The sequence below is a fragment of the Solea senegalensis genome, linkage group LG7 (assembly GCF_019176455.1).
Source record: "Solea senegalensis isolate Sse05_10M linkage group LG7, IFAPA_SoseM_1, whole genome shotgun sequence".
In the NCBI taxonomy this organism is placed as follows: domain Eukaryota; kingdom Metazoa; phylum Chordata; class Actinopteri; order Pleuronectiformes; family Soleidae; genus Solea; species Solea senegalensis.
The window spans coordinates 3,909,689-3,921,269 of NC_058027.1; the positions used below are offsets into that span (position 1 = coordinate 3,909,689).

The 11,581-nt window shown below is 41.4% G+C and overlaps 1 protein-coding gene across 1 annotated transcript; it reads right to left on the minus strand.

The window, feature by feature from the left end:
- Nucleotides 1-602: 602 nt before the first annotated feature.
- pkd1l3 (polycystic kidney disease 1-like 3) lies at nt 603-11,223 on the minus strand. Its single transcript, XM_044030785.1, has 11 exons — nt 10,936-11,223; nt 9,633-9,734; nt 9,095-9,273; nt 6,097-6,243; nt 5,825-6,027; nt 4,288-4,466; nt 4,047-4,179; nt 2,778-2,973; nt 2,443-2,662; nt 2,269-2,353; nt 603-1,833 (listed from the first exon to the last, which is right to left on the minus strand). Exons 1-11 carry the CDS (start codon nt 11,221-11,223, stop codon nt 1,787-1,789), a joined length of 1,779 nt encoding a protein of 592 aa, XP_043886720.1. The 3' UTR covers nt 603-1,786.
- Nucleotides 11,224-11,581: the final 358 nt, after the last annotated feature.

Sequence of the window (11,581 nt, forward strand, 5' to 3'; positions counted from 1 at the left end):
TTTTTTGTCTTAAAAATGAAGTGGTTGCATTTTAAATGACTGCAATCCTTTTTAACGGTTGCACGAGGATTAACTGAACTTGTCATTACAGATTTTGGAGTTTTGGTTTTTTTTGTTTATTTTTGTCCATTACTATGTTGAAATGTATACACAGAGGCAAAAATGTGCAATATTAGAGTGTCCAAAATACGTGACCTTTAGGCAATTTGATTGTCGCCAACTATATAAACACACCTGAGCAAAAAGTACCCAGATTTTCTTTAAAAATCTAATTGAATTTGTGAAATTTGGAAATAGGTCACAGTTCAAAGTTCATTTATATGAAGAAAAATAAAACATTTCGGGTTAAAAATGTTTGTTTTTGACATTTATAGATACATTTTGCATCATAGATGTTTGTTTTTTTTAAATTGTAAATGATATATCATTACGCTTTAAAACAAACACCTTTATGCGGAAATGATGTGTTAAAATGTTGTTATCGCTGTATCATGATGGAATATCGTGACATCATTTTAAGCTAATATGAGTTGGGACCCCTGATGTAACACCTGTTTAATTTAGAATATATACTGTATAAATGAATGTTGTCAGGTGTGCAGACTCATGAACTTTCCACACGATTGCAGCTCATATCAGTTTATTTCAGCTTCTATAGTCAGTAGATCTGAGTCATCCACTAGAATTGTTAACTAGAATTAAGTTTAGTTCAACTAAGCTCAAGCAATTCCAGTTGCCTATGTCTGCACTCTTTAAAATACGTACAGAATTAATAAATAAATGGAAAAAAAACAAAAAAACACACAATTATTTCAGAGAGAATAAAAGCACTGCGCGTATTCCCAAACCAAGAGCCCAGAAATGAGTATGGTGACGTCTATTATGTAATCATACTCTCATTACTATATAATCATTGACTCACTGAGAGGGAGGAAGTGACTGAGTCACCTTTAGCATGGATCACACTGATGGTGATGGTGAAATGCCCAAAAAACTGCTCCATTAATAATGACCTCCCGTGAGTGCAATTACATAAACGCAGCTCTCTGAGAGTGAAAGACCGCGTGAGTGCCGTCAACCGCCGGGAATCGCGGAACGCTGACGAGATTCCGACAAGAAAATAATTTGCACCGACAACAAATATCACTAATTTTGTTTGAGAATGATTACGGAACACTAAATTAAAGGGAGAGTGCGTTAGAATTAGTCACGCGGTAGGCGAGTGGTAGAGCGTGTTGTCTTTCAACTGGAAGGTTGTCGCCTCAATTCCCGACTGGGAGATCCAGAGATCTGAAAACCTACTGTCCAATATAATGGTCCAGTGTGTAAGAATTAGTGACATCTACTGGTGAGACCGCACATTGTAACTAGCAGTTGTCGTAAAACAGAAAGGACAAAGGCAATTTCCTGTGGAAACATCGTAATGCAAGGCTTTTAAAAAGAGATCATGCACTTATTCAAACATATTTACATTAAATGTCCGCCATAAATATGACACACAGGTACTTAAATGTGAATGAATATTGTTTATATGATGGACAGTCAATAATTTGACACGTTTTAAAACCTGCTTCATGGAATCTAATAAATGTGTATTTTCCATAAGAAATGATTCACATATGAACAAAAAAAATCCCCAAAGATTAAAGTTTAAAGCAACAAGATAGTAAATTACCTAGAGCAACGTTCTGTATACCAGAATATGGGATGCATTTTTACATTCAAAGAGCAAAACTTCCAATAAGTGCAAAAAGTGATGGAGCGCGTCCTGGGAAATGCAGCTTCCTCACAGCGTCTCCCTGCCAGTGAAACGTTTACACTTCTCCCGTTGCCCTGTTGAAAGAAGCAGAGAGGACACACGGAGTCACAGGAAGGAAGGAAGGAAGGAAGGATAGAAGGAAGCACTCATACAGAGAGAAGCAAGTGCTCTCTGTGGTCGAACCTGAAACAAGAGTTTCATAGATTCAGTGGACAGAAATGATGAGTCTGCCAGGCAAAACTATCAGACCTGACTGAGAGAGGCCTCTTTGACTATAACACTTGCATCTGTAAATGTGTGTCTGAAGCATCTAATTAAAGGGGAAACAGTGGATTATCTGTTGACATGCTGCTGAATGCCTGGTGATTACAAGACGAGAGTCATCAAAGGACTATCAAAATAAAGTGGTACCTTCCCGCCTCCTCCTTCTCTTTCCTTTTTCCTCTCGGCGTCCTCTTTCCTGAGTTTCAAGCGAGGACACGAGGGGAGTTGTGTCATGTTTTTCTTACCCATCAGCACTTGCTTGACTTCGTCGTTCTCCTCCACAGACACAGGTTTGAGCAGCAGAGCGAAGACCACGGCGATGCCGATCACCTGTGACCGAAAACCGCGAAGCCCGAGTCAGTCTTGTTTACCTGACACATTCAGCACAAATGCATAAGCATTTGTCCATCTTTTCTGACCTTGAGAGGCTGCAGTATAAAGATGCTCTGGAACAGGGAGAGGCCCAGGGACATGACCCACTTGATGGACTTTTCTCTGCCGTACTGAAAGCCGTATAACAGCGTGAAATAAGTGGACACGGCACTGATGGACAGCAGCAGGAACCAGCCCAGGAACACACACCACCAGGGAAGCCAGCAGCTCGCAGTGCTCTTCTTCTGCTTTGTCACGGTGGGCGGGCTGCGCCAAGAAGAAGAAGAGGGAAGGGATGAGAGAAGATCATACTATAAAACCACCGATGCTTCTACTCTACACAGACGTGTGTGTGTGTGTGTGTGTGTGTGTGTTTCCTGACCAGGAGGCCAAGTGGCAGCTGAAGACCATCTCAGCCTTGCGGACCAGGACGTTGGCGACGTTCAGGGCCTGCTGGTAATCGTGGGGACACGGCACGTTCCTCCCGTCCAGTTTTTCCAGGTCCATGAGGAGGTGACAGAGACCTGCCAGGAGGAACTTGCTGCAGTACACCCAGTGCGGGTCGCTCTCACACTCTCCTGTGACGGGATCACACATAGACCGGGCGTCTCACTACATTTGTGTCGCACAGAATGAGGTTTCTTCCTGTGGTGTTTATACGTCACATATTCAAAACACTTCTCATGTGTTGTTGAGTCAAAGTTATGAGTAATTTTATATCGTTTTGTTCGTAAAAAACGAGCCAAAGGTGTGTTTATATAGTATAGTTTTTTTCATCAGATTGCCTATCGTGCTGGAAAAAGAGGATATAAGCAAATAATGATATATTGCAAATTTATGTTGAAACATAGTAATGGAAAAAAAAGCAAAATTGCTGTATTCTAAGGGTTAATGTGTCCGAGAAAGGTCATTAAAGGTGCATAAAAACGTCTAGATATCACAAGTGTGCTGTGGACACTTTTTATATGGATGACACTGTAATGCAATACATACTTGTGCAAAATGTACAATTTATGGCAATTTGTACTAGAATATACAATAGAATAATATTTATAACATACGTAATATCACTCACTCACTCATTGCCTACTACTTTATCTTTATCCTAAGCGGGTGTGGGAGGAAACTAAGTTTACACGGAAACAGGAATTCAAACCGACGACCTCCTTGCTGTGAGGCAACGGTGCTAAGCCACCCTCTCTCCATGTGCCCGACCTAATATTACAAACTAGATTCTTATATTATTTATTACAAGTGTTATTGAATAATTCTAAAGTTAAAGGCTGGAAAGAAGGAGTGCTTTAAAGGAACAATATCAAATTTTTATGTCGACGTCACTTTCAAGAAGCAACACAGTGGCATGCACTTGACTACTGAAATTCTTCTTAAAATACAACATCCTTATTCTGTAAATGCTCAACTGGAAGTTAATGTCCTCAGCCCTCTTCATGGCCCCTGCAATTTTCATTATTCTGTAACGTAAAGGACTGAAAAACATCAATTTGCCTATCCAAAATGAAATGGCCAACTATTCACCTATGGGTCCTGACCCAAACTAATTCTTCCTCATGCAATTCTAGTGAACAGAAGGGATTCAGTGCTTCCTATTTATTTATTTTTTGGTAAAAATGGATTCAAAAATAAAAAGCACCTTGCATAAGTTGGATGAATTCATGCACCGTGTCCAAGGTAGAGCAGAGGTCAGTGATGGACTCCAGCCTCGGCGTCTCTGAAATCTTGTTCCTCTGACTTTTGCTCACCAAAGAAACAACCTCCCCTATGTCCTACGAGAGGTCAGAGTGCATATTGGACACAGAAACCGTCTCCAACGTCACATTTGAAAGCAGCAAACGTGTGAGAGTGATGCACAAACAAAAAACATGTCCTCTCACCTTCAGGACAGTTGGCACGGTGACGGCGTCCATTTTCTGGTCCTCTCTTTTAGGCTTCTTTGCGACGCTGCGGGGGCGGATGCTTCTGAAGATGGTGATGATGAGGATGTTGATTGGGAACATGAGGAGACCGCTCTGAATCCCCACCATGACATTCTGCCACGTGAGTTGCAACGAACCTGCGCAGATGCAAAAGGGAACAGTCAGTGATCGTCTAGTCTGGAGTCGAGATTTTATTCTCGTGTGCAACAGACAAAAAGCAAAAAAAAAAAAAGGAATTCATCAATTTATAGGTTGATTTCGTGTCTGGGGGCCACACGGTTGGTGTAGTGGTTAGAACTCTTGCCTTTGCAGCAAGGAGACCCAGGTTTGTGACCCCCCGCGACCCTCATGTGGAGGATACAGTGGTAGAAGATGGACGGATTTCAGTTTCACAGCTGATTCATACACTTGAATCGAATTATTATCGAATGAAAGCATTAGAAAACGAATGAATTTCCACTTGATTCTTCTACCACTTTATCCTCCACTCCATATTGCATGGAGTGGTTTGAATATAATAGACCTAATTATTAACAGCTTCAAGTTCAAGGTGGAGGTGGGACTACATCAGGGTTCGGCTCTGAGTCCCTGCTTGTTTGCGGTGGTGATGGACAGACTGACAGATGAGGTTAGACAGGAATCTCCATGGACTATGATGTTTGCAGATGACATTGTGATCTGTGGTGAGAGCAGAGACCAGGTGGAGGAAAAGCTCCAGAGGTGGAGATATGCTCTAGAAAGGAGAGGAATGAACGTTAGTCGCAGCAAGACAGAATATATGTGTGTGAATGAGAGGAACCCAAGTGGAACCATGAGGCTGCAGGGAGTGGAGATAAAGAAGGTGGAGGGTTTAGGGTCAACAGTCCAGTGCAGTGGAGATTGTGGAAAAGAGGTGAAGAAACGTGTTCAAGCTGGTTGGAATGGGTGGAGAAAAGTGTCAGGGGTAATGTGTGATAAAAAAGTATCAGCCAGAATGAAAGGAAAGCTATACAAGACAGTGGTGAGACCAGCAATGCTGTATGGTCTAGAGAGGAAAAGACAGGAAGCAGAGCTGGAAGTAGCAGAGATGAAGATGTTGAGGTTCTCTTTGGGAGTGACGAAGATGGATAGGATGAGGAATGAGTCAATCAGAGGAACAGCACATGTTAGATGTTTTGGAGATAAGGTCAAAGAGGCCAGAATGAGATGGTTTGGTCATGTACAGAGGAGGGATGCTGGGGTTGGAACTGCCAGGCAGGAGGTCCAGAGGAAGACCAAACAGAAGGTTTATGGATGTAGTGAAAGAGGACATGAAGTTAGTTGGTGTGAGAGAGATTGATACAGAGAACAGGGTGAGATGGAGGAGGCTGATTCGCTGTGGCGACCCCTGAAGGGAGCAGCCGAGAGGAAAAGAAGAAGATTAACAGCTTACGACACTGATGAAATGATCATAATGTGTAGTTTTTACCCTCCTGAGTAAAACTCAACTTAGACACAGGTGAAATTTCTCATTCACCTATCACTAAAATGACTGGCGAGCTCTCGTCCACAGGAATGTTCCAGAAGGCGATGTTGATGGCCATGGTGCAGAGGAGCAGGCACATGCAGCAGGAGACTCTCTGCACGCGTGTGAACGGAGTGCGCGACGGAGGATCCACAATGGAGACCCAGATGTGTTCGTCCCTGAAGCCCGTCGACGTCCTGTTCTTGAAGATATACCTGAAAGCAAACGCACATCAATGATTCAAATCTCACGCGTCATGACTTCTGCTGTGGTGGCTCTCTAACCTGAAGTTGGCAATCTCGTCGGTCCTCGCGGCGTGGAACGTTTTCTTGGTCGTGCCGTCTCCGTGGTCAGAACTCAGCCAGCAGTCGCAGAAGTAGTGAAACACGTGCTGTGTCTGGAGGTCTTGCACAGTCACCTTGTTGACATACCTTCCATAAAGTCGTACATTCATTCACATGGTCACATGATTGTGGGAATACACACACATATAAGCTAAATAGAAACAAAAGACTGTCCTATACCCATGTGTATGGTCAACAACTAACGCTTATATTACAATATTGTAAAGTATTGTCATCTACTTCTGACACTGAATTAGTTTTTGCATCTTATTGGATACTGACCAATAATAATAATCAGTGATAATCTTAAGCGTCATCATGTGTCACCAGTGACTTTGAGAGGAAGGAGATTTCACAGATTCCATTTGTCTACAAAATAAAAGTGTGCAACGGGCAAAAAGAAAGAAAGAAAGAAAGAAAGGAATTCATCAATTTAAAGTATTTTAAGAATCTCTATCAAATTATTACCTAATGAAAATGCTCAAAAGAATTTCTACTTGAGGTCCAGCATCTTATTGGAAGCAGTCTGGGATTCTTAATGTTCTAATATCTTATTATTACATTACTCTGTTCAGTAAAGGTTAGACTGATATTTAAGGAGTGCTGACCAAAAAAAGCGGTTGTAGCGGAAGTAATTTGGGACAAGATGGAAAGGAAAGAGAAGTAACTGAGGAAGGCAGTAATTATAGACTGTATAAATAATCGATGTCGTCTTGCAGCTCCACTGGTTGCAAAAAAAAGAAAAAAATATGAATGGACGTTAATGGGAGAACGAGTGTATTCTCCTTCTGATTTGGTTTGGTTTATTTGCACATTCATTATTAAAACATCGGAGAAAAAAGCAAATTAAAGTAGAGCACACGTGTGGGTGAGGTGGAAACCCATTATCGGCCCATTATTTAAGACCTCACCTTTTCCTGAGGAGTTCATTTGTAAATTAAATGTGTGAATTATGATTCCATTTGGAGCTAATGGACACCAATGTGATTGACAGCTGGTGTCATCTGTTAACGTCCACTTTCAAAAACGAACAAACGAGCAAATCAAATCACCATGACTGGTGTAGTTTTGTTAACAATTGGCATGAAGATTCAGGTTATTATTTATCTTATCTTTTAATTACAATTGTCTAAATGTTATTATTGAATTAAGTTTAGTTGTTTTTATAAATTTATTTTGCATCTGAATATTGAATTTATAGATTCATTTTGCGTTGACATTTTTGTTGATTAGGACATAATCCAGGGACGGCTCAGGTTCAACGGTTTGGAAATAAAGGAAGAGAGTTGAGTACAGAGGAGGAACAAAGGATGTTGAAGATGGAGCTGCTGGCCAGGAGGAAAAGAAGAAGAGCACAGAGGAGGTTCATGGATGTTGTGAAGGAGGACAGTTGGTGTCACAGAAGAGGACACAAAGGAATAGGGCAAGATGGAGACAGATGATCATGTCTCGTGTTAAGTCTGCGTCTGTTGTACTCCTGGTTTTATTTTGGTGAAGGGTTTTTCTGTCTTCCTGTCTGCACTTGTCTTTGATTCCCTGATTGTCTGCACCTGGTGTTAAACAGTTCACGCTCCCTCTGTCTTGTGCCAGTGCGTCTTATGTGTTTCCTCGTCCCGCTCCTCACGTTCCCCTTCTGGATTCGCACGTCTGCTTGGTCTTGTTCCCTGTGCCTGGCTCGCTCTCGTCTGACCCCTGTTTGGATGTATTACCTGACCGAGAGTAAGACTTTGCTTTGTTAAAATAGTCTTTTTGTTTGGGCTGAGATCTCTGCCTCCGCCTTGTGCATTTGGGTCCGCAATGTGTTTGAGTGCGTTACGGCCAAAATGTTTTTTGTGAACTTTATTTCTTTCCTACGGAAGAGGATTAGGGCAACAGGAAAAAAAAACATTTGAATTCTGAGTTTAATGTCAGAAGTCTGTCTTTAAACTCAGAATTCTGACTTTATTCTCAGACTTTCTGACTTTAAACTCAGAATTTCTGTCTTTAAACTCGGAATTCTGACTATATTCTCAGAATTTTCACTATAAACTCAGAATTTCTGACTTTATTCTGAAAATTTCTAATTTTATTCTCAGAATTTCTAATTTTATTCTCAGAATTCTGACTTTAATCTCAGAATTTCTGACTTTATTCTCAGACTTTCTAATTTTATTCTCAGAATTCTGAGTTTAATCTCAGAATTTCTGACTTTATTCTCAGAATTTCTGACTTAATTCTCAGAATTCTGACTTTATTCTCAGAATTTCTGACTTTATTCTGAAAATTTGAGAATTTGTGACGACTTTATTCTCAGAATTTCTGACGACTTTATTCTCAGAATTTCTGACATTATTCTCAGAATTTCTAATTTTATTCTCAGAATTCTGACTTTAATCTCAGAATTTCTGACTTTAATCTCAGAATTTCTGACTTTAATCTCAGAATTCTGAGTAGACTAAAGCCAAAATTCTGAGTTTAATGTCAGAAGTCTGTCTTTAAACTCAGAATTCTGACTTTATTCTCAGAATTTCTGACTTTAAAATCAGAATTCTGACTTTATTCTCAGTATTCTAACTTTATTCTCAGAATTTCTGACTATTCTCAGAATTCTGAAGTAGACTAAAGCCAAAATTCTGAGTTTAAATTCAGAGATTCTGGGTTTAATGTCAGAACTCAAATTTTTCCCCCTAATCCTCTTCCGTACATTCTAAAAACAAATGCTTCTATTTTGAAATGAGGCGCAATATCATCCAGAATATTTTTATCGCAATATAATAATGGATGATCAATAGTGAACTGTTGATTTATCCTGAAATGTTGTGAAATGTGACTTTTGTTGACTTGTTCACAGTCCTGACCACACTAGAAGTTCACTGTCCCCTGGGTTATTTGAGTTTGACGGTGCAGAGAATTGAATGCATCAACTGCTACTGTGTGCGTTAGTGTCGGCCTCTGGTACCATGATGGTTGACCTCCGGAGTTGTCGTGCTGCAGCCTGATGCTTTGCACTTCTCCCAGTGGGAAAGGCGTGGCCATCAAGAACATATCGACCCCTCCTCTCTCAAACACGGGCTTATCGGGATCTGCGAGACTGTGTGTCTCGCTCTCTCCCTCTGATCCAGTCAGCATCACTGTGACCTACAGGAAAGCACAACCGCAGATTTCACAGCAGTGGCGTTATCGTGTGTAGAGGATTCCACTCCACAGTCATTACGAGCCCATTTTCTAAACCGATGCATAAAAACATTATTACATGAGGCGAGGCTGCAGATTGTAACAACATGAAGGAAACTACGGTGGCCTTCACATACCAGAAATGATGTTGTGCCTCTTTGGGTGCCTAGTAAGCTCATACTTAAAAACCCAAATTGCATATTTTTGTCATTTATAAAAACACACCAGTTAGTAGTTTAAATTATGATCATTAAGTCCTTAGAGTAGGTGTAATAACATGAGTTTTTTTTTTTTTTTTAAAAAGAAGAGGAAAGATGACTTACATTGGCAGTTGTCCCAGAATTCTTGCGATTGCCAGTGTAAACACTGATCAGGTAGTTGTAGTGAGCACCGGGGTGGTTGTCCTCCAGCAGAGTCATCTTTCTCTGTATTTAATTCACAGAATGGTAAATGGTCTAGTGTACATAAAGTGCTTTTCTAGTCTTGGACACTACTGAAAGCACTTTACACCACAGGTCTGCCTTCAAACCAAGTCCAACCCATTTATACAGTACATCAGTAGATCTTTTTATGTCACATGTCTACATCTACACACATTCAAATGTGTTTGCTGTCTTGCCCAAGCACATATTAGGAAGTGGCCTAGTGGAGCCATGGATTTAAGCACTGGTCAGCTTTATCACTAATCCACATCCACACTTTAAAGGGCATACATATGAGAGAGTTTACATGTGTTGAATAAAGCCCACCAGAAAGTAATGAACTAATGAACAGCCACCAGGGGGCGACACCACTGTTGTAAAAAAGGTTGCAGGTGACATCTGTGATTTTCTATTTGTAAAACCTCGGCCATATCACAAGTCTCAGGATTTAGGTTTCAGATTCTTCAGATTCAACAGTTGCATCCATTATTTGGAGGGTTGGACCATTCTATTAATTAACCCTTTAACACCTAAGCCTCAAAATGTCTGGACATTTTTTTTCCGCTTATTTTAATCATAATAGGTCCAGAAAATGTCCAATTACCGAAATAACCACATGTTGGTTTTGAATTTTTCCTATAGCACAAACTGTCACGTAATTACAGTAATGCAAAATGTGCTTGAGCAAACGTGTCGTCTGCGATGCGCTCGGTGTTAAGCTCGATTAAGTCTTCCCCACCACGTCCCAAGGATTCTTAATGGAGTTAAAGCGGGAACTATGCAGGGATTTTGGGGTCTGACTCCACTTCCCCTACCGCCTGTTAGCAGAAAACCAGCCTTGCTAGATCAGAGCCACCGAGCCCACAAGTCCTCAGAATCAGAAAGTCTTGCGGAGTTAGCCAGGTACGGGCTACAAGATCATCATGGCAGAGCAGAGAAAACCGTCGTCAACTGTTTTGAATAAATATTTACTCCAAAACTGTAGGGGGAGCTCTGCTTTAAGGTCTGGACCCTGAAGTGGCCTCTTCATGAGTAAAAATGATGACTCATGCTCCCTGAACCATTATTTCACAATTTGAGCACGATTAATCCTGGCAATGTCGTCTTGGATTATGCCCATAACATTGCTGAACCTTGACCTGACCCACTGAAGCGACCCCAGATCAGATATGCATTATCATTATGATTATCCGGTGAGACTGACCTTAAGGCGTGACCTGCGGTCAGCAAAGCAAGCCCACACCAGGGTGAGAAGGTAGAGGGCGAAGAAGGCACACATGAGTACGAGCACCACATAGTTCTCATCCACGGTGGCAAACAGCTCCGCTGTACGACTTACATCCACGTGGTTTGGCATCACAAAAAAGGAGCCCCCGAACAGAGTGAGGTGGTTGCAGCGGCAATGTGTGAGATAAGGAGTGGTCTTCTCGCCAACCTTAGACAACAACAGCTCATCACTGTCTGATATGAGGACCAGAACATGTCTGCGCATGCATGATTAAAGTGGAGAAACTCACTTCGCAGCCATCTGTGATCCACATCTCCCACCCTACGTGCCAGAAAAGGCACTTGCTCATAAAAGAATTTATTTCCAGTGTCATGTTCGAGTCCCATGTGCTATTAACGTGTCTGGCATCTATGTACCAGACTCCAGAGGTCTGCTGCAACATCTCAGGGGTTATCAACCAGCGGTAGAGTCCTGTCACAAAAAGCAGCAAAAAGTGACTTTTTAAGTAATTCCACTCAGAGGTTGTAGATCAACACCTTCAAATGGTTGGTTACCTTCTGGGGTCAGGATGGTTGAGTGGTTGAAATATGTGCTGGTAGGAGGTGACCCTTGGGACAGTTTA